The following is a 24,273-nucleotide window of genomic DNA, read 5'->3' on the forward strand; positions in this document are numbered from 1 at the left end:
AGTGAAGAAGCTCCTCTTCCTCCCCTATTAGAGAAAAATCACCTAAGCCCACGGTGCAGGTGGAGGTAGAGGAGTTGTTTTAAAAGAATAGAAGGAAATATACGATACCTCTTCTTCCCCAAGTAGCAGTTATTTAACTCTGATGGCGCCTAACTTGTCATGTATGTCATTTCCTCCCCAGGGCAGGCAGACTGATAGACCAAGTCAACAAGGCAATATAGCCACACTCACGAGGCAAAAAGTAGCAAAATTAATCAGTAAGAATATATTAAGCATCTGCTATATGCCAAATAAGTTCTAGGTGCTAGGTATACAAATAATAAAAAAATGTACATTCTGATGGAGGAGACGAGTACATACGTAAGTATCTACAGTACAGATGTGAATAAATATGAAGTAGTTAAATAAAAGGAACTTTAAGGACAGGTAATTAGAGGGACTCACGTAGACAGTTGTGCTTTTGCCATGCTTTAAAGGAAGCCCAGTTTTCTTTGAGAAGCCTGCAGGTAGAGGTAAGGAAGAGGAGCCCATTGTGACAGAAATAGAAGATGGAATGTCCCACATGAGAAACAGAGAAGGCCAGTTTGGCGGCTCATATGATGTGGTAGGAAGAGGGATATTTGTGAGGCTAGCAAGAAAAATTGGGGCCAGATTGTAAAGGACTTCGAAGCGAAACAGAAGAGTTTATGTTTTATCATAAAGACATCTCAATTTCAATATCTCTGGAAAATACTTGCAACCCCACAGCATATTTTAAGGTAGTATCTAACAGGAATGTTGTATCTGAAGGATCTCTTTTGTAGCTGCTAGTTAATTCTGTATATTTATTTATAACCTTTCTTTATATTCATAATCTTTATTCTTTATATATATACTTTACCAATGGCCAGAGGACAGAGATTGATACATTGATTTTTGCCTTTCAGATTCTTACCAGCTCTCCTAACAGCAGTCCTGACCAATCATCTTGCCTGGGTTCCAACAGTCATGCCTAATGGACAACCACCTATAAAAATATTTTTAGAAAAACATTCCTCTCAGAGTGTGGACATGCTGGCAAAGACTCATCCCTATAACCCACTGTGGGCACAGCTAGGTATGTCTTCAGAGAAGCTTGACACACTGCCATAATTATACGTCCGTCTTTTTTGATCATTTCATAGCAGAAACATTTGACATAACATTTATGTTTCTGTAGTGTGCAAGGCACTATCCTACATAGTAGGCATGCAAAAAAAAAAAAACCGGCATAGAACCTGCTTCAGAAAACTTAAAATCTAATAGGAGGTATATGACACGTACACCAGAAGGTAGTAGAATGTGATGGGAACAAAGGAGAAATCACTTTCATCTATGGGAATCAGGGAGATGTTTCATTGAGAAGATAGCCCTTAAACTGAGCCTTGGATTTCTGCAGGGAGATAGGAGGTACATATGCATTATGAGCACGGCCAGTGAAATACAAATGCATGGATATGGGAAATAGAACCAGGGAATAGTTTAGTTCAGTTAAAATGAGGCCCAAATCAGTGAACTAATGTCCTAAATTATACAGCTAGCAAGTAGCAGAACCTGATTTGACTCCAAGCCCTTTAGCTCCAAATCCATGTTCTTTCTACTATACTGTATTCTAGATTAGGAGCAGGTTATGGAGGGCAAGGTAAGAAGTTTGTATTTTATCCTATAAGAAATGGGATCAAGGTTATTGAGCAAGATCAAACATGTACATTAGGAAGGATATTTTTGCAGATTGTGAAGGGAGGGAGAAAGTGATAAGGACTTGAATGAAGGTGGTGGTTGGGTGAATGAAGAGGGAGGAGATAAATGGAAGGGATAGTGTAAATATAGAATCACAAAATGTGGTAAGTGATACGTGGTTAGAAAGAGTTAAAGATGACTTGAAAGTTGTAGTCCTAATAGACTGATACAGGAGTGGTGCCATTAATAGAAACAGAGATGTTAGTGGAAAACGTCCAGTTTGTGGCAGCGAGGTGATGAGTTTGGCAAATGTTGATTTTAAGAAATCAGTTGAATCCAAGTAGAGATATTTGTGCAATTGAAAATAAGGGAACTAGAGCTCAGGAAAGAGATGAGGGTTTAAGGTCAGGATTCTGAGCCATTAATGCCCAAATAAAAGTGCTGTTCTAAGTCTGCATCATCCTTCTCTTTGCCCTTCTCCATCTGTCACCCTTAAAGGGGAAACCCTTTAAGTTGCCTGTTACTGTTGACCCAATTTACATTGGGTTCCATTGGTTATTATAACACTTGTATCCCCCCACAGTGCCTCTCACATAGTAGACATTTTAGGTAGAGAGATTTATGTATCTATATCCACAAGTGTATATAGATATACGTGTATGTGTATATATATACATGTATATATGTGTGCATATGTGTGTATATGTATAGATATATTTTTTCTGTTCAATATAAATTCTTAAAATAGCTTTCATAACTTTCATTGAACCCTTGGCATGCTTGTGATATTGCATCATTTAGATGCAATCTTAGTTTGGTAGCTACCTTCCTTGCTCACTTGCTAACTCACTTGAAAGCCTGGGCTGACTAGAATGGCTGCCAGAAAGGGTAAGAGCAGAGAGAGGGGAGGAGAGAAATCATTCACGAATCATTGCAGCTAAGCGTCAGTGGGTGGTATGACCTCAGAGGAGTCTTGGTGTTCTGATGAAGGCTTCCTGAATATGCTCTGTTTAGGGAAGATAGCGGCAAGCCATCTTGCTGTCCTTCGTCCCTTTAATTGTGTTTGTGTGCCTTAATTTTAAAACCAAGAAATTTCATTAGTGAAAGAAAAGAAGGTTTTTTAGCAGAGAAAATTTTGAATACACAACACCTAATTGTATGTGTGTACACAATATGTAATGAGCTAAAAAGCTGCATCAGAGAGAATGCCAATTAGAACCATCCACCAGTGCAGTTCATTTTATCCCTTCCAGGGTTCTTTTCTTTTTCAAACATGGTTTTTTATAATTTTTTAGAACTGTATAATCTGTCGATTTGCAGAATTCCTGTATGTCAGAATTAAATCCATGGTTTTGTCGTAGTCAACTCCCTTATTGTGTCTTTATGTCTTGTTTTGTGTTTTCCATTATTGTGGTCAGAGATGATCTACGATACCTATGCAGCACAACTGTGGAAAGCTAGCAAAGAGGCCCAGGTGCTCTACTTTTACTTTGGTGGTATGATTTTCATGGTTACCTAGGTTCAACATGGAACCAAAACTTAAAAGAGAGCCCAAATACCTAAACTCAGCAGTCTTCTTTCATTTTTACTCCTTTAATTAGCATGTCTCCCTATTTCTGTCCCAGTCAAGCGTGAGGAATTAGGTAAGAGCCCTGTGATCTTAGGAGAGACTATGCTTGGAGGTAAATTGAGGACCAGTAGCTTTCTGTTTGTTGGGGACTTGGACTGAGGAAAAAGATGGGAACTAAAGACAGGAATTTCAGATCATCAGAAATTTTTTTTTTTTGCTTTTTTTGGAGGGGGGAAGGCAGGGCAATTGGAGTTAAATGACTTGCCCAAGGTCACGTGGCTACTAAGTATTAAATGTCTGAGGTCATATTTGAACTCAGGTACTCCTGACTCCAAGGCCATTGCTCCATTCACTGTGCCACCTAGCCACCCCAATCATCAGAAATCTTGAGAGATTTGGGGGCCCACCAGGTAAAGAGAATTAATTCGTCCTTACTTTTTTTGTCACTTCAGAGTTGGAGCAACTGTGTGGCTGATCTGCAGTGGTTCTATTACCTGGGGTTTTCTCCATGGAATTAAGACTAGTTCCCTAAATTTTGGCTTAGAGAACCACTTATGTGCCATTTATAAAAGCCTCTGGTAAATTATCAGTCAAAAATTTGACTTAAATACCATAGGAAACTAACTTGGCTAACTTAGTACTGACTCTGCTATAGGCGTCTTGTGAAAGTAGAGGAATGCTTATCAACTGATTCTTCTATTGCAGGAGACTTATATGGAGCAATCGGCTCTCCAGTAAGATTAGCGAGGACGGTAGTGGTTGGCAAAAGACAAGACATGGTCCAGAGGCTGCTTTATTTTCTCACCTATTTCATAAGATGCTCTGAACTTCAAGAGACCCATCTCTTAGAAAATGGAGAAGATGAAGCCATAGTCATGCCAGGAACAATTATTACCACAACCTTAGAAAAAGGGGAAGTTGAAGAATCTGAATATGTGCTTATCACAATGCACAGGAACAAAAGCAGTTTGCTCTTTAGAGATTCAGAAGACACAGGGGCTCCTCATTGTGACTGTAAACATTGCAAATGCTCATTTGTTGTACAAAATATAGACAGTGTCTCACAAGAGAGAAATGTTGAAGGTACTTCTCAGCAGCTGCTGGAAACTTCTTCAGATGAGTGCAGGATAATTTCTCCTTCTGGCGGCCAAGAAAATGCTGTTGACATGAAGCAGTGCAGAGATAAATTGCGAACTTGCCTTGACGCCAAGTTAGAGAGCATAGTTTGCACAGGATCTGCTCCAGTAGACAAATGTGTGTTGGCAGACTCAGGGCTGGAGCCAGCAATAGAGAGCTGGAGGAGTGAGGAATCACTGGACTCCTCAGGCAGCCAGTCAGGCAAAGGGGTGAGATCAGCGGGCATCCCTGTGGAAAAGAAACCCCCAGACAAGCTCATGCCTGCCACACTTCCTTGTGATGCTTCACAGACAAAGGTCACTTTCCTAATCGGGGATTCCATGTCACCTGATTCAGACACAGAACTCAGAAGTCAGGCTGTTGCGGATCAGATCGCAAGGCATCACATGAAGCCAACAAAGGAGAAAAGGGTGGCTGTTGCTGAGCATCATGAAACTGAGCTTGTGGTTGAGGACCAAATCAGGGATCCCGGAGCCCGTGAAATGTTTCCCAGAGTAGCGAGTGCACTTCCAACTTGGAATCATTCAAATCTGGAGAACATGAGTTTATTTGATGAATATTTTAATGATGACTCAATTGAAACCAGGACTATTGATGATGTTCCAGTTAAAACGAGCACAGACATTTTAGAACACCACAACAATGTATTACATTTCTCTAAAAGACTGTGCACTAAGAATAACAAACAGTCCAGTGAATTTTGTACATTTATGGAATCTGTGCACCAGGATTCATGTAAAACCTGCTTTCCTAAGCAGGATCAAAGAGATATAAAGTCTATTCACGTCCCCCATGGGGACAAAGAAAACTCAGAGAGAAAAATTTCTGTAGGAAATGAATGGGACATTCCAAGAAATGAAAGTTCAGATAGTGCCCTTGGTGACAGTGAGAGTGAAGATGCTGGTCATGATATGACCAGACGGGGCAGTACCTATTTTGGAGGAGACCGAGAAGACTGGGCAGAAGAGGATGAGATACCCTTTCCTGGGTAAGTGAGAAACTTCTAATGTCAAAATCCTGCAAAATTGTGCAGACGATGCAGAACGCCTTCTCGTGTAAAGCTTGTGATTAGTGTGCAGAACATATTCTCCTTGCAAGTACTGTGTAGTCACCCATAGAAAGCAGCTCTTAAGACTTGACCCTTTGGGCCCCCTAAAAAAAAAAAAACTTCCTGGAAGTGGCAGAGTAAGGGAACAGTATTGTACCAGAGCTGTTGGATATACACATATGCTGATGTTATGGGCTAGAATCAATGAGTAGCACAAGAATATGCCCAGAGAGTAAAGTAGATGATAGTCTAACTTGATATTTTAATAGTGCTTTTACATAGTGTTACATACAGCTTTTAATAGTGCTTTTCTCAAAACAATGCTGTGATATTTGGTAGGTTGGGATATTTTTAGGCCCCCCCCCCTTTTTTTTTTGCTTTTTGGAAGGGGGAAGGCAGGGCGATTGGGGTAAAGTGACTTGCCCAAGGCCACATGGCTAGTAAGTGTTAAGTGTCTGAGGCCGGATTTGAACTCAGGTCCTCCTGACTCCAGGGCCGGTGCTCTATTCACTGTGCCACCTAGCGGCCCCATAGGACCCTTTTTAAAGACAGAGTAACTTGAGGCTTTATTGCCATAAGTGGCAGAACCAGGACTTAACTCCGGGCCTTCTGCCCCTAGATCTGGTGCTTTCCCCACTGCCTCTCAACCTGCCAGGAAATGGATTGTTGTTCATGACTAAAAATGGATGTGACTGAGGCCTTGGCTACAAAGGCCGCTTCGGGTCAGAGGCAGGAGGAAAACAGAGACTGGGAAGAGAAACAAGCAGCTGCTCGGATGCAGAACTTTTAGCTTCCTGATACTGGCCATTCCATTCAGTCGAGCATGTTAGAAATGTGTGACAACTGCCAAGAAAGTGCAATTTGTGTAATGTAATAGAAAAATTTAAGACAGAAGATCTGGGTTTGAGACCTGGCTCTGCCTGTTACTGTCCATGTGACCCCCTTTGAATCTTTCACCTATAACAGGGATATAATAACACTTCTACTGTAAGTTGTTGGGAAAATCAAATGGGAATATAGATGTTTAAGACATTTTGTAGACCTTAAAGTGCTCTACATATGGAAGCTACTATTACTATATTCATAGAAACTCATACTAATGTTTACCAGTTATATATTAAAGCAGTCGGAATTCTTCTTCCTTACGGCCACAGTGAGTCCATAAGCTATACTTAAAATGGTGGTCACTTTGCTTTAATGAGTATACACACACAGACATACACGTGTACACGCACACACACACATGTACATTATATATCGTGAAAAATGATGGTGTTGGAAAACAAGAACTAGTAAAACTTTGGCTTTTGTTGAACTGTAAAATGTGTGTAATGTTCCTAATCAGACACGCCTGTTCTGGACCTTTCTTTCAGGTCAAAATTAATTGAAGTGAGCTCTGTCAAGCCCAGCATTGCCAATTTTGGAAGGTCCTTGCTAGGTAGCTACTGTTCATCTTATGTACCTGATTTTGTTTTGCAAGGAATAGGAAATGATGAGAAACTCCGGCAGTGTTTAGTATCAGACCTGTCCCATGCTGTGCAGGTAACTTATTATACTCACAATATGACTATCCAAATAAAGCAAATGTTATTTTTCAGTCACATTATCCGACAGAAGCAAAAATTATGGGAAAGGTCTTACCTCAGGTGAGACTTTTATAGAATACCTGAAACTATGAACTTTTTAAATCTGCTGTAAAATTTGAGTGGAGAGAAACTGGCTGGCAACGTTAATGAGAAAAGAAGGGTGAATGGACTAAATCTTGCCAGTTTTCCATCAGAAAACTGAACTTCTGATTATAGAATAAGGAAGATTAGTAATTATCTTCTATTGTACTTTAAGGAAAGATTTCCACAGTGTTCTAATCAGATCAACACTATGAGAAAGGGAGTAAGAGTAATATCTATTTGCAGATGAAGAAATTGAGCCTTCCTAAGGTTAAATGACTTCAAACAGCTTATATGTGTCCAAGAGTGCAGAAGCCCAGTTCTTTTGCCTTCAAGCATTTACGGTGCACAATACCTTTTAAAAATAAAAACTTACAAATCTACATCAGCAAGTTTAAATATAAATGCTATTTTAATCCTTGAAGTAATTTAGTCAGTCATATCAAAAATTTATTGAGTTCTTTCTACTGGGCTACATACTTTATAGTAAAGGAAAATTCCTACGACCAATGGCATCAAACTCAGATAGAAACAGATTCCTGTGGGTTGCATATTGACTTAGAATACCATAAATGACCATTTTCCATATTGTATTGTATTTTTCTTTATTTTGTTAAACATTTCTCAGTTACATTACAATCTGGAGCCTTTGCCAGCCAGGGCTGTAAGTTCGACACCTCTGAGACTGTAATTCAGCCCCATTACTATTTTAGTAGAACTTTTGGAATCTGATCAGAAGAACTTTTTCTATCAAAATTTTTCTGAGTGGGAAAGAAATCTCAGTTGCTCTATGAATAATAGAGTCAGACTTCAGCACTTTTTTTTTTTTTTTGGCAAGTTTGATAGAGAACTCCCTCTCCTGGTTCCTCAGTACATTCAGGTACCATTTTTAAAGCTTCATAGCAATACATACTTCATAGCTATTACTATGAACATACTGTATTCAGTAAACTAAGTCAGACCCATTTTTATTTGGATAAATACATAGTCATGTGCTTATATCATGTTCAGGAGTTACTAGAAAGTATTTTCAAAAAGGTTGGGGCAACATTCAGTGTAAGGAAAGAAATGATTATTCTTTTACTTCTGTTGGACTTTTCACTACATATAGGGATTCCTACATGGCTCAAAGTTCTGAATTAAAACTTGGGAATTTATGCTTGCAGTATAAATTTGTTTTTCACAGTTAATTTCCTTTATTGTCTATATATAATAATATAATATAATATATAATAAAATAATAATATTTATTATTAATTCAGGATCATTTTGTTTCTGCTTACCAGAAATGTCTTTTATGGAATTTGACTTCAAGTTTTGGGTTTTTTTTTTTTAAGTGTTAGCCACATATCTTCTGAATATTAAGCTTTGAGGATCATCCCCTACGGTTAATGACCATTGGAACAAAATAATGTTTCATAAAAATGACCCACACATAACTATAATATTGATATTTCTTGTTTTGGAGTGTCAGTGCCTAAGGGGTTAAATGAATTCATTTATCAGGGTTCCGAGCTTTTTTCTTTAAGGTGTTTTTCTGTCTGGTGACAATCTCCTATTTCAGTGGGATATTTTAGTAACATTTATCCTTCTGTTTCCATTAAAAATGAAGTAATTCTAGCTTAATCCTGGAGAAGTTTGCATCAAGATTTATTTCACTTATGCTTTTTCTCTCACACATTGACAAGGGGGTATTTTGTCCCCTATTTAAAATTGAAATAAAGAAAAATGTAGTCCATTAAAACCCAATTTTTAAAAGCTATCCTGAGCAGTCATATAATAAAAATGTGACATTGCTTTAAATGTGTCCAGAATCTCCACTACAATGGGAAACATCTTTGTCTTGAATGAGTACTGACTCTGAAAATGTGCCAGAACCTGCTATCAGCAGCAGCCCTCCTGAAGAGAACTCTAGAGAAGATGGGGGAGAGTCACTTCCTCTTGCTCTTAAGTAGCTCCCAACAGAGCAGCTAGTCTGGACTGTTCAGCCCAAAGCATGTTGGTTGCCTTTGTTAGTCATCTTTTATTTTGTAGTATTTTCATGATGTCAGATATGCTTTCATGTAGTGGCATGAGAAAGAGCCATTATTATGCTTTATTTAACAGTGAAAGTTAAATTTGTAAAATGTCCTATTGAAACATCCCATGAAGACTTTTTATGATAGACTTGTCAGAAAATTTGGCATTTTGAGTTACTTACAAGAAACTGTTGGTTCCAAAAATTTTTTATGTAAAGATCCTTTAGTAGTAGCTAAATGAATATAGCTTACTTCTTTTTCTTTGGAGTTTCTCTTCCACTCATTTCACTATAATTATCCATGGGATGTCTTATTGTTTTATGAATTTTTGTTTGTTTCTAGCATCCAGTGTTGGATGAACCCATAGCAGAAGCTGTTTGTATTATTGCAGACATGGATAAGTGGACTGTACAAGTAGCCAGTAGCCAGAGACGAATAACAGATAATAAGCTGGGAAAGGAAGTTTTAGTTTCTAGTCTTGTCTCCAATTTGCTTCATTCCACTCTACAGCTTTACAAGCATAATTTATCTCCAAATTTTGTAAGTATGAAGTTTTACTTAGCCTTAATAATTACATGTTTGAGCTTGCCAGAGATAAGAGTTTGGAAGCTTTTTTTCATCCTTTGTTTACTCTTTCTCTTTGGCCCTACCGTAGTGTGTCATGCACCTGGAAGATCGGCTGCAGGAACTCTACTTCAAAAGCAAAATGCTCTCTGAGTATCTGAAGGGACAGATGCGAGTCCATGTCAAAGAGCTAGGCCTCGTGCTAGGGTATGTTCACAGAGTTCACACACTTCACTTACCTCTTTTCTTTGGGGTAAGATAAGCACTTTAATGGGGTGGGAGTGGGAGACAGGAGCTGGGGTCAGGGGGGAGGGGGAGTGGTAATTGTAGAGTGGTCAGGATCTATTATTTCTTTGGTGTAGGGAACGCCTAGGGAGGACGCTGGCTTTGCCAACACTGATCTGAGAATGCGCTACAGCTTGGAGGCGCTGAATGGTCGAATGACCTGTTACACACTTATGTGTCAGAAGGCACACTTGAACTGGTTTTCTTGAGTCTGAAACTTCCTCTCCATCCACTCTGCCCTACTGACCTTCAAAAGAAGCGCTTAGATGGTGATAAGAATAGGGATAGGTGCAGAACCTGTGTCTTCATCGATACAGGGAACTCACAGATGAGGAAACCCCTAACCTCAGTGCGGATCAGCACCCTCTATTGTCATGGATGATCTTAGAGAGCATTGATTAGTGTCAGACAGCCATTATGTGTTAGAGGTAGGACAGGAGTCCAGGCTTTCTTGCTTCTAAGACCAGCTCTCTATCTACTAAGCTGTACTATGTTCTCCATGTATTCAGTTCAATATATGGTTGAATTGAGCTATCCTCGTTGGATTAATCAGTCTTTCTGTACCTTATTGCCCGGGTTCCCACCACTGTCTCTATTCTGTGGAGTTGTCTTTCACCATACTTGAAGGCTTATGCTTTGGAATCAGTCAGCCTTATTGTCTACAGCATAAAGTTGTATCCCTAATCTGCCTTGAAAGTTGCTGGCCCTCATGTTTTCATTCTAGGTTGAAAATGTGGTTAGAGAATTGTGAATTATTAAATAAAATCTTAGCTTCAAGAATAAGTTACTTTCTGAGGCCTCATGAGAGGCCCTTCCTTGCCATAGACACATACTTGTATCCATTCCTTACCTGAGTTGTGATGCAGTACATGTATTAGGTAGGACGAAGGCTTCTAGAAAATTCTCGGTTATAGAACTCAGAACAGAAAAGGTCTCCTGGGTCTTACATCCAGTTTCTTAGACTTCAGAATGAATAAACTAGAGATCAGTGATCAGTTATCACCAGATTGTTTTATCCTTCTAAATCTATGTTCTCTCTGATTTCATTTCCCTCCTTGTTAACATACTTTCATGGCCTGAGATCCCGATATCTCTTGCAATGTGCTATTTCTTATCCTAATACATCAGGTCTCAGTTGATAAGTATTGTGAGTCCTTAGACCATTTCTGAGCCAATATATTGAGCACAATTTTTTCACCATGTGCATAGATATAGATATATATGTATGTGTGTGTGTATATATATGCAATAGGTATTGTGCTGAGTAACACAATAATAGGGTGTTATTCTCAATTTTAAAGGGAAACTATGATATTTTTTTCTTTGCTTTAGGATTGAATCCAGTGACCTCCCTCTTTTGGCAGCTGTAGCTAGCACTCACTCTCCATATGTTGCCCAGATTCTCCTTTGAAATGCCTGCAAGCTAAGACATTAACTTGGGTAAAGTTAAGTGGAAGAAGAAGGAGTCAAGCACAAAAGGTGTATATTTGTGCCAGCTTCTTCCTGAGGCATTGGAATGGACTGATCCCCTGATGCAGCTGACCGGGACTCCTGAACTGCACATTCTACAAACATCTTATGACTTTTGACTTAGTTATTTGTTTTAAAAATTGAACATGAAACAGGATAAATAATAGTGAAAAGAGGGAGTCTGGAACAAACTAATGGAGTTATCTATAAAAGGTGATCACAGTGTACAGATAAAAAGTCCAGATGTTCAGATGATCTTTGTAATGTGCCCACAACTTAAACAGATTGAAATATGAGGTTGAAGCAATTGCCTTGTGACTCATTATTCAGTAGCGCAAATGTCAAAGTTCATTTTTAAATCTAAACTCTTAAGGTACACCAATTTGAAGCATCTTGTAAATTTTCTTTAAGAGAATAGCTAACTTTGAGCTCTCTCAAAATACTTGTTTATGACATAGAACTCAGAAAAACATGTGAGTCTGTGTGTATCATATGCACAAGTGTACACATAAATATGTACACATAAATATCTCTTGGTTTCTTAAAAGGACTGGGGAAGAAGACAGATAAAATTAGTAAACATAACCTTTATTTCCTGTGTTTTAACTAATAATATTAATTGCCTGTAAAGTTGACGTCTTGCTTTACAATGATACTTTTGTTTCACAATTTGAAAAAGAGAGATGAAGTCAACATTTTATCTTTAAAACTGAAGAGTATGGGTTCCCCAAATAGCAAGAGTATATAACGTGATACGTGTTTTTTGTTAGTAAGTACAGGCTCTTTCTGCTTCCCTATATCCACAGCTAGTTAGAAAATGGTATGAAAAGAGATCAAATGCACCAAAGCATTGGCAAAAGTAAAGCTGTAATCTTTTAAAATGCTCAGGTAAAAAGGGTTTCTCTTTTCGTATCAACCCAACAAATACTTTAATTTCTATTGTGCTAGAGAGGTATTTGTCCACAGCTCTTAAAGTCATTCTGGGTTTCCCAAGATTTCAGTTCTTCAGCTGTCATGTCTCTTGTATATACTGTAGATGTGTTACATATAAGAAAAGCCAATATGGAACCAAACTCTGTATGTGATGTAAATAGAATAGGTGGGTGGGTAAAATGTCCAACATGCTGTACTACCTCCGTTTAATTGAATACTGCATTGTAGTCTTTGCTTTGCTTGTCTAACCTGAGCATCGCCAAAGCTGTGGTTGAGCTTGGCTTCTGTTTTTCTCCACAACACTCACCATAGTTAATCGCTTATCTGAACGATCTTGAGCCATCCTGGCTCACTGAGTCACTAAATACGTCAACTGTCTAATCAGTTCACTCATGCTTTTCATGTCCATCTTGCTCCCTCTTTTGCAAAATATGGTGGCATTGTGGTTGGCGAAGGGCTTTTACGTCAAGTTTATTTAGCATATTTTACCTTGGATCTTTTATGTGTGATAGAGATATTCAGTTAAACTAAGAAAATGATCTGTTTTGACGGCGTTAAGAGTGCGTAATAGATTGCTGGGCTAGGTGCTTACCTGGCTAGTATGACTGGAAACCCTCTCCTTGCCAACTTGAGAACCTTTGGATGTCATAGTGGCTAAAAGGACATTGGAGCAAAAATTTTTCCTTTTTGGCTCCCTGTTCTTATTACATCTATTAGCCGAATTCTGTTCTCCAGTGCATGTTGGGAAATCTTGACTGGACTCAAACTGGTTTGCTGGAATTCAGAATATGGAAAAGAAATGCAGTTGTGGACTTGGTATATGTTTTCCCCCTTTTGGTGACAGTTTTTATTGTCACACTAAAAGACACACCGGATAGATTAGTATTCTTAACAGAAATGAACCAGTCCATATACTTTGAACCTCAGGAATTTGAGTACCTGGGAAATTTGATGCTGAAGTAAAAAATGGATGACCCACATTCTTCCACTTTTTCTCAAAAAGGGAAGTTTTATTGGAGAAAAAGGCTTCCAATCCTTGAAACCAATCCTTTTTGGTCCCCCTCAGATATGCAAATATAGTAACTGAATGTTCTATAACTCTTTATTACCTAAGTCCTAATTCTTCTTTCCTTACCAAAGGCTGAGGAGCTCAATCTTCTGCTCATTGGAGGATGTCAGACACTTACCTTTCTGCTTGCAATGTGACCACTTTGATGAATGTGGGAAAGATTTTTAGCCTGTCAGAAATGTTATGGTACATATGAAACATGGTACATATAGAAATCTGTTTGCTATAACAAAGGAAAAAGGGATCTTTAACATATAGTATTATTGACCTAAATTTTTTTCTTTTTGTATATAAATTAATCTTTTTTGATTTTAGATACTCCCCTCCTTTCTGAAAATGTCTTAACGTTAAGTGCACTAAACATGTATTCAAACAGATTTATTTTTGTTCCAATCAACAAACACTGGGATGCTCAACACAAAAAGTGGATAAAACCAGGATTTTCCACATTGCATACTTTTCTCTGTTCTGGTAAGTGTTTTATGACAATTTTCTGCTTTCTCTAAATTATTTAGATAGTGGTTTGTGTAAAATACTGGGTCAAATGTACATACTGGTTGTTTCTTGTTTTGTACATATTTCTCAACTGTGCACTTGTGTTATAATAACCATTCCCAATTTGGGGGGAAATTTGTGCAATAAATACATATGTCAATTCATTCACTGAGATTGTCTCTTTCGTGTATATTCTATGAGGTGACATACAATTATTTTAAAATATCATTTTCTCTTAGTATTTTCAGTACTATTTTGAGTGCCATGATTTAGAAAGGACATATTTTCTAAGCCAACTTTTGAAGCCAGGTCTTAAAAAAAAAAAAAAACTTTTCTAATGAAAGTTATGATACCAAAAAAAAAAAAAACCATCCCCTCTAACCGTACCTCAATATTCATGGAATTTCAAGCCCTGTGGAAATGTGCCCATTTCATGGACTCATCAAGTATAAATTGATGTGATTATGTAGGTCACAGATGCTTCACTCACTCTTACATTTCACAATGACTACAGAAAAAATCTGGATTGAAGAACAAATGGGGGAATTGTGGAACAAAGTATTTTCCTTACTTTAAAAAATAATCACATTTCACAGTTATTTTAAATTTGCACATAATTGCCTTACTAATATTTTAGAAAGGAAAATATTGCTAGTTTTGAAATGTTTTCATGGAACTCATCACCAGGAACATAGTTTAGGAAAAATTGAATTAAAGGAACCCCTGATTGGAGGACTACAGCTCAAAATATAGTCATTATAGGCACTTAGCCAAGGACATTTTGCTAAGTACAAATCGAGTCAAAAGGACTTTAAAGTAAAAACGGGGAGGAGGTAGAAATCTGCCTACTTATATCTGCCAAGCCAAATAAAGTATTTCTTCTTCATACATATGGAGAAAAGAGAAAACCCAAGAAAGAAACAAGCAATAAAACTTAGAGCCTCAAATATCTGTATGAAGACATACCAAGCATTGATAATGAGGAAGGTGAAATAGAAATTCTAACATAAGATGAAAAATTTGAGATGTGGTGGAATGGAATAGTAGATGAGCAGCAGTGTCAGGTGGAAAGCACTAGCAGTTATGGGGACCAGGAAAGGCCACTTGTAAAAGGTAGGATTTTGGCTAAGACTTAAGGAAAACCAGGAAGCAGAAACAAGGAGGAAGGTCATTCCAGATATAGGGACAGCCAATAAAAAGACAGAGCTGGGAGATGCAGTGCCATGCATGAGGAAAAGCAAGGAGGTACCACTGAATCATAGAGTAGATGAAATAGAGGAGAATATAAGCCTAGCAAGGTAGGAAAGGGCAAGTGGTGAATGGTTTTAAAAGCCAAACAGAGGATTTTATACTTGATCTTGGAAATAATGGGGAGCCATTGGAGTTTATTGAAGGGGTAGCCTCCCTGCCCCCCAGGATGGAGTGGGAACATTATCAGACCTGTACTTTAGGACGATCACTGGCAGAGGAGTGAAGGATGGACTGGAGTGGGTAGAGACTTGAGGAAGGGAGCCCAACCAGAAGGGGTGAGGTGATGAGGTCTTGCACCAGAGCTAGAGGATGGCTGTGTCAGAGAAGAGAAGGGGACGCTGTCATCCAAGAGGCGGTGTGAAGGTGGAAATGACAGGATTTGGCAACAGATTAGATAGGTGGGGTGAGTGAGGGTGAAGGGTCAAAGATGACAATAGGTGGTGAGCTTGGGGGAAAGGGGAAAGCTTTGGACAAAAGATGGGTTCTGTTTTAAAATTTCTATGGAACATTGAGTTCAAGGGGTCCAATATGCATGCTGGAGAAGTCGAAGGAGAAGTCCCCAGAAGGACTTGAGAGAGCTTAACGGCTAGATAAATCTGAGAAACTTCTGTAGAGAGATTACTCCATGGGAGCTGATGAGATCACCAAGAGAAATGCCGTAGAGAGAAGAAGGAGGAGTCAGGACAGAGCCTGAGAGGATACCCGGGGTATTTTGATGAACATCCAGCAAAGGACCAGTCAGAGAAGAACTGAGAGAGGGTAGTGGCATAAAAACCTGGAGAGGCAAGAGTATCAAGGAGATGACTGGCAGGGCCAAAGGTCACAAAGGAAGACAGTTCAGAAGAGGCCAATTCAGAGATTGCTAACTCGGAGAGAGTGATTACAATTGAACAACGGGGTTAAAAGCAAGACTGGAATTTCAGAATAGAGTAAGGAATTGGAGGTGATGATTATAGATAGCTCTGTCCAGGAGTTTAACCACAAAAGGGAAGAGAATACATGATGGTCAGATCAAAGTCATGTTTTTTAAGGATGAGGGAGACGCAGGTATGCTTGTAGGCAGCAGTGTAAAGCTGCTAGAAGAAGAAACAAGCTAGTTGGGAACCTGCTACAGATCACTTGGGCAAAAGGGAAAAACAGAAAATGAATCTGGGATCATAGGCCTGATCTAGCGGCATGTTACAGTATTGATAGAGATGCCAGTTGTTCAGGCCTCTTCTGGAACTATACTGAGAGCAATTAATTCATCTGTTGGCTTTCCTTCATGATAATACCACCTTTCAAAAGTTGGTGGAAATAGCAAGAGGAATTGTCATTCTGAACTTGATTTTCAGCAATGTGGAGAAACTTGTTGCTGAAATAGAAATGACGGGAATTTTCAATCATTTCCTTCAACAACCATATTTGTTGAGCATGTTTTGTGGGCCCCACTCCCTTGGGATGTAAAAGACACAGGCAAAGGTGAGATGATTGCCCTGAAAGAGCTCATGTTCCACAGTAAGGACACACGTTCACATATAATTAAATACAGAATGAAAACTTAAATAAATAAATACACAGTGACAGGGGAGGAGTAGAGGAAGTGGGCTGACAAACAAGTGGGGAAATAAGGAAGGGTCTAAAGAGAATGATCTTGAGGCTAGAAAGAACAAAAATAGCTAAGAGGGAGTTGAAATAACTTGGAGCTAGAAAGACGGAATCTTCATCTCTAAACGTTTAAGAGTTATGTGAATTGATACAAAGAGAAGTGAACGGCCCCAGGGAAAGAGTAGACGCAGTGACTGTAACACTGTAAGTGCCGATGGAACTCTCATTTTTGTGGGGAGGAAAAAGGTTAATTTTCCTATCGCATTACTCCAAATTATTAGGTTTTTACTTGTCTCTTAGGTTTATGTGTTAATTATTGCAAATGACAGATTTCCAAAGGAAGTAGTTGTCAATGTTACTGTTATATCATTTTATATTTTCACAAGATAAATCTCTCCTAGGGACACTCCCAGCCACCCCTTTGCGGAGGCATAGCTCATGTTGTACATTGCATATGCATTTGATGTATTGATTAGTTATTGTGATTTTTCCCTCCTTTTTTGTTATGTGTAATGACTGTCTTGAGAGGGGAAGGAACTATGAAAAGAAAAGACAACAATAAAAAACTTATTAACAAAAACAGAAGTATTCTGGTAAGGGGTACCCAGGGTCAGAGTGGGATGTATTAATGGGAGACAGTTGCCAGTAGCAGCAGTGGACGGAATGATAGCAGTAGCTACAATAGCAAACTAGGACCTTGGAAAAAGAAACCTTTTGGACAAAGCCTTCACTTTTTAAGTAGGCTAGCATGTGATTGCATTAAGGAGGTAAAGAGATTTTTGAATTTTTTAAGCTTTGATAATCCTTTTTTTAAATGTATTTTTTTTCTCAGCCAATAAGTGCTGCAAAACAATAATATTAATTCTTCAAGTTCCTTTACCCATAAGAATTAAAATTTTAGTCAGAAACCATCATTATTTTTTTTTTTAAGCAATCGGGGTTAAGTAACTTGCTCAAGGTTACACGGCCAGTTATTTCTGGGTGTGGTGCTGAGTATTTGAGCCCGGATTTGATCCAGGTCATCCCGACACTAGAGCCGGTGCTCTTACTCTGAGCCACCTGGCCGCCCCTAAGCAACTGGGGTTAAGTAACTTGCTCAAGGTTACACGGCCAGGTGTTTCTGGGTGGGTGCTAAGTGTCTGAGCCCAGGATTCGATCTCCAGGTCATCCCGACACTGGAGCCGGTGCTCTTACTCGCTGTGCTACCTGGCCGCCCCTAGAAACCATCATTATTGAAGTTTTTGTTTAGTTGAGTATCTTTGTCATGATGTAGGGTTCAGTCTGAAGAGGGGCAAAGTATTGAAATGAATGGTCATCTGAAGTCATCAGTTAAACATTTTCAATAATTCAGTTTTCATCCTTTTCTGTTCACCCAGTCTGAACCCACTCAGTTTTACTCTGGGCCATGGTAATGTATAAGTCCAGGGCTAGGAGTCAGAAATACCTGGATTCTAGTCTTGATGCCACTAAATGACCATGAGCATATGCAGCCTCTCTGGGCCTTAGTTCCTTCCGTCTCTGTAGAGTTGGAGAGGTTGTACTGGATGTTCTCTAAGACTCCTGGTATTTCTAACATTCTTTGAATCTACATGGAGAGGCATGGAGTTGGAAGCCAAGTATAATCCCTTAGTAGTTTTTGGAAGCAAGTTATTAGAGCGGAGATTGAGACAAGGCAAAGATGTTTTTTAGAAATCATATTGTATGTATGTGTAGATACAGATTTTTTTACATTTTATTTTTAATTTATGGAATAAAACAAGCATTTCCATAACAGTATAATTTTAAAAAGACTGTACATGAAACTGCAAATTTACTATGCACAATTTGCTATTCCTTTCAAATATGCTATTGTCATGTAAATTTTTAAATAAAAAATTAAATTTAAAAAAATATATAAAATTGCCGTGTAAATTTTTTTTCTCCCCAACCTCCTCCCATTATAAACAGATATAGATAGATGTATATATGTAAATTTATGATGTATATCTGTTTTTCAGTTCTTTCTCTGGATGGATGTAGACAGTGTCTTTCTTCATATGTCCTTAGGGGTATTTATAGTGGTCAAAGTAACTTATTTGCTCAAAGAGACATTCTTAAAACCAAATTGCTGTTCCCATATACACTATTCCCTTCATTCTGCTCATTTCACTCTTCATTATTTTGTGCAGGTCTTTCCATGTCCTTCCAGAATCACTGGGCTCATCATTCCTTAGCACAGTAGTATTCCACTATAATCATATATGACAATGTTTTCAACCATTCCCCAGCTGATGGGCATCTCTACAATTTCCAGTTCTTTGCCACTACAGAAAGAGCTGCTATGAACATTTTAGAACATACAGGTTCTTTTCTTTTTTCCTTAATCACCTTTGGAAATAGATCAAGTAGTGGTATTTCTGGGTATTTTCTAAATCTTTGGGCATAATTCCAGATTGCTTTCCAAAATGACTGGATTATTTCATAATTCCAGAAACAGTGAATTAGTGTCCCAATTTTTCCACATCCTTACCAACATTTGTCACTTTCCCCTTCTATCATTTTAGCCAGTCTGGTAGATGTAAAATGATTATCTCAAGGATGTTTTAATCTGCATTTCTCTAATCAATAATGATTTAGAACATTTTTATATGACTATAAATTATTTTGATTTTTTATTGGAAAACTGCCAGTTCGTATCCCTTAACCATTTATCAATTGGAGGATGACTCCCATTCTTATAGATTTGACGATGTTCTTTATATATTTGAGGTATGAGACCTTTAATAAACTGCCCATAAAAATTTCCCCTAATTTTCTGCTTTCCTTCTGATCTTGGCTATATTTGTCTTATTTGTACAAAACCTTTTTAATTTAATGTAATTGAAATTATCCATTTTACACCTAATTTTGCTCTTTTTTATTCATAAATTGTTTGCTTGTCCATAAGTCTAATAAATAATATATTCCATGTTCTTTTAGTTTTCTTGTAAAATCTCTTCATATCTAGGTCATGTATCCATTTTGATGTTATCTTGGTAAACAGTATAAGATATTGATCCATGCCCAGGTACTGCCATGCTGCTTCCCAATTTTCCCAACAATTTTTACCAAATAATGAATTCTTATCCTAAAATCTTAGGTCTTTATATTTGTCAGATACAAGGTTACTATAGTCATTTGCTGCTGCAAATTGTATGTCTACTTTATTCCACTAATCTGCTTTTCTATTTTTTTAGCCAGTACCAGATAGTTTGTGTACTTACTGCCTTATAATACAGTTTAAGATTGATGCTGCTGAACCTCCCTCCTTTATACCTTTTGTCATTATTTCCTTTGATATTCTTGACTTTTTGTTTTTCCAAATGAATTTTGTTATTATTTTTTCTAATTCAGTAAAATTTTTTTGGTAATTTAATTGGGATGGCATTGAATATATAAATTAGTTTGGGTAATATTGTCATTTTTATTATATTGGCTCTGCCTACCCATGAACAGTTGATATCTCTCCAGTTATTAATATTTGATTTTATTTGTAGAAAAAGGTTTTTTTAATATAATTTTGTTCATACAATTCCTGGGTTTGTAGGTGTACTCCCTGGTACTTTTTATTGTCTAGAGTTATTTTAAATGCAGTATTTTTTACTATCTCTTTTTGCAGAGTTTTGTTTGTAATATATAGGAATGCTGATGATTTATTTGTGTTTATTTTATAGCCTACTTTGCTAAAATTAGTGTTTCAGCTAACTTTTTAGCTGAGTCTTTGGGATTTTCTAAGAATATCATCACATAATCTGCAAATGGAGATAGTTTTATCACCTCATTCCCTATTCTGATTCCTTCAATTTCTTTTTCTTCTCTTATTGCTATTGCTAAGATTTACAATACAATATTGAATAAGCATTCTTGTTTCATACCTGATCTTACTGGGAAGGCCTCTAGTTTATCCCAATTACAAATAATGCTTGCTAATAGTTTTAGATAAATACTTATCAATTTAAGGAAAAATTCATTTGTACCAATATTTTAAGTGTTTTTAATAAAGATGAGTGTTGAACTTTATCAAAAAATATTTTTCTGCATTTATTCATATAATAGGGTTTTTTACTTTTTATTATTGATGTCATCAATTATGTTAATAATTTTCTTTTTCTGTTTTTACTTTTCTTGATTTAGGCATCAGTATCCCATCTGTTTCATAAAAGGAGTTTGGTAGAATCCCTTCTTGACCTATTATTCCAAATAATTTAATTAGTATTGGAATTAGTTGATTTTTCAGTGTTTGATGGAATTCACTTGGAAATTCACCTGGCCCCTGGTGCTTTTCTCTTCAGAAGGTCATCTGTGGCCTGTCCCATTTCATTTTCCAAACAAATACAAATATTAAGGATATTTATGTGACTTCCTTAGTATAGGAAACCCCCTCTACCAGTGTGGTCAGTGCCTTCTCGCCTTCTTTGTCATTTGTTGCTCAGCTAGGAAAATCAATGACATCACAAGGGCGATGTCTTGGCTTGTTTGTGAGTCACTTGTTTGAATGATGTAGAACTACACATCGCTGTCTCCTCCAGAGTTGCCTAAGGCACTAAGAGATTAAGAGACTTACCCAGGATCACACAGCCAGAAGTGTATCAGAGGTAGGACCTGAAGCCAGGACTGCCTGACTCTAAGTCCAACTTTCTTATTACATCACACTGCCTCTCATCTTAGGCATATAAATATAAGTGTACACGTGTGTACATATGTGTACATATGCATATCTGAATATGTGTATGTATATGAATATGGAGAGAGAGAGAGAGAAACACCTTTTATCACAGAATTTGAGAGTTGGAAGGGACTTTGGTGGACCTGCATTAAAACTTTTAAGGGAAGGAAACCTACCCTTTCCATTTTTAGACAACTATAATTATTAGAAATTTTATCATGAGATCACAACCTAAATTTGTCTCTTTGTAGCTTCCTCTTATTCCTCCTGGTTCTATCCTCAAGGGCAGATAGACAAATTTAATCCCTCTTCCAGGTGAGCCCTTCCAATATTGAGTCTTCTGTTCTCCAAGCTAAATATCCCCAGTTCCTTCAACTGATCTTGATATGGTATGGACTCAGTGACCTTCTTCATTGTACTGGCTGCCCTACTCTGAATACTCTCTAGTTTATTTGTGTCTTTCTTAAACTGAGAATTAAATATAGCCTGCCAAATGAGCTCCAGGGAGGTGTAATAGGACCCATATTTGCCAGCATTTCCCTAAAGCAGCTTCTTTTCCCATACACACACAACATGGGAAAGACCAAGGCATTGTCCTCTTTCACGCCTTCAAATAGGGATCAGCTTTCCATAAAAGGATACAAAACTATCCAATGTGTACAGGTGTTCAGGGAAAACATACTTCTGCTGTGAAGGCTGCTGAGCCCTTTTCTGGATTGCTTTCCATCTCTGCTGTCCCCGTGATTCACCCAGTCTCATCCGTGGTTCCAAAAAGCTATAGTATGCACAGCAGCCCTGCTCCAGTAAACTGTATCAGCAGATGGACTAAATCAGGTTCAGGGAGCCTCAAACCAGTGAGCTAGGAGTGTGTCTACCCCAAAAGTGAAGATTTTACCCAGCAAACTGGGTGGAGGAGAACAGTTTGTTCCAAAGGCCATGAAGGTGGCAGAAGCAGGTGCTAGGGAATGCTTAGAGCTTGGTTAGACATCGATGATGCCAAGGTCATTCACTTCATCAACTGACCAGTTGTCTTGTCTTGCCACTGGACTTTGATGACTCTGGAGGAAAGTGAAGCCAACCACTTTGTGCAACTCAACCTCACTTAAATCCAGTTTAAGCATGAGTCAAATAATATCATCCATACTATTTTACCATTTTTACCTACCTCGAAGTCCTTTGGCAGCAGGCAAGTGACAAAGCAGTAGGAACAGATGCACTGGGAGGTGTAGTTACAATCCTGCACACAGGCGGCCCAGGCCACAGAGTCCTCACTAAAAGCAGCAGTGGGATTCGGCAGTCACCTGGGTGTCTGAGCAGCCTTTTTAAAGGACCACACTGCTCACTTCCTGGCATGAAAAAAAGAAAAAGTAGACAAACACTAGAAAAAGTGCTCTAAAAATTGTCTGCTTCATCTAACCTAACCCTGACCCATTTATTGTGACAGGTGGGGATCCCACTCTACATTTAAAACACCAAAAAAAAGAAAAATGAACAAAAACTTTTAAAAAGATGATTCCACTCACTATTGAAACACGGATTGTGCATACACTTAAGAATGACATGAAATCCAGTAGACCTAAAAGACAAACAGCTCTTGTCGCAAGAGAACTCAGCAGGTATCATATCCAAATAATAGTCACGAGTGAAGCAAAGCTAGCAAATGAAGGTCAGCTTACTGAAGTCAGAGCTGGATACATGTTTCTCTGGAGGGGCTGCAGTGATGGGGACCCTGGTGTAGGATTTGCAATCCAATCTAATGTAGTCACAAGCTTGTCTGCCTCCCAAAAGGGAGTGAATAACAGGCTCACGACAATGACAACTTGTAGGACAGTACCACACCACCATCATCGGTGCCGTTGCTCCCATCATGATGAAGCTTGATGAGGTTAAAGAAATATTTTATGAAAACCTGGAGACTCATCGTCAGTGTGCTGAAAGAGGACAAGTTTGTAATTCTGGAGACCAAACCTCTATGCCCCAGCCCTTCCTTAACCTCCCCTCTCCCCAACAAAATAGAGTCTGGTTGGGGAAAAAAAATTTAAGTGACTTTAGTGCCAGAATAGGCACAGGCTATCAGATATGGTAGAAAGTCCCTGGAAGGAATCAAGGAAGAAAAAGCAACAGCAACAGTCACTGAACACTCGTATCTCTCGTGATCTCATCACTAACACTATGTTCTGTTTACCTAAAAGCAATAAAACTTCGTGGATGGGGGCAGCCAGGTGGCGCAGCAAGTAAGAGCGCCGGCCCCAGAGTCGGGAGACCCAGAATCGGTTCTGGCCTCAGATACTTAACACCCACACAAAATAACTGGCCGTGTAACCTTGAGCAAGTTACTTAACCCCAATTGCTTTAAAAAAACAAACAAATTTCGTGGATGCACCCTTGCAGCAAACATTGGAATTTAGTAGACTATGTCATGGTAAGAAGAGACAGAATGTGAGAATAATGAAGGCGATGTGTGGAGCAGAGTACTGCACCAAAGATAGACTCATCCTCTCCAAATTAAACATTTGCATTCAACAAAAATAGAGGTCCCAAGGCAGGACAACTATCAGAAGACTTAAAATGTTAACAGATTAGCATGCTTCTCCCACCATGAACAGTTTGTTGCTAAGTTGGAGGAAAAACTGAGTCAACGCATAATAACAGTGGAGCAGAAAAGGAGTGATGAGGTTTCAGAGATTTGGTGTACACATTTTACTCATCTAGGCCAGAACACTCACAAGCATCAGAACTGGTTTGACAAAAATGATGGGGAAATTCAGAAGCTGCTAAATGAAAATTGGGGACTTCT

The 24,273-nt window shown here is 38.4% G+C and overlaps 1 protein-coding gene across 3 annotated transcripts in view; it reads left to right on the forward strand.

Annotated features, from left to right (window-relative positions):
- The window catches only part of FNIP1 (folliculin interacting protein 1), a 175,971-nt gene extending 161,853 nt beyond the window's left edge, over window positions 1-14,118 (forward strand). For 2 of the 3 annotated variants that reach the window (XM_069091824.1, XM_069091826.1), the window contains 6 exons: window positions 927-1,096; window positions 3,974-5,393; window positions 6,827-6,995; window positions 9,481-9,678; window positions 9,794-9,909; window positions 11,320-14,118. In XM_069091824.1, the coding sequence (XP_068947925.1) occupies window positions 927-1,096; window positions 3,974-5,393; window positions 6,827-6,995; window positions 9,481-9,678; window positions 9,794-9,909; window positions 11,320-11,398 (2,152 nt within the window). In that variant the 3' untranslated portion in view covers window positions 11,399-14,118. The remainder of the gene's footprint in view (window positions 1-926; window positions 1,097-3,973; window positions 5,394-6,826; window positions 6,996-9,480; window positions 9,679-9,793; window positions 9,910-11,319) is intronic. The other variant, XM_069091827.1, reaches the window with a different exon arrangement.
- The last annotated feature ends 10,155 nt before the right edge of the window (window positions 14,119-24,273 follow it).

The sequence above is a fragment of the Petaurus breviceps genome, unplaced genomic scaffold, assembly GCF_028583685.1.
Source record: "Petaurus breviceps papuanus isolate PSGF00001 unplaced genomic scaffold, PetGlider_PUasm1.0 189, whole genome shotgun sequence".
NCBI classification, from domain to species: domain Eukaryota; kingdom Metazoa; phylum Chordata; class Mammalia; order Diprotodontia; family Petauridae; genus Petaurus; species Petaurus breviceps.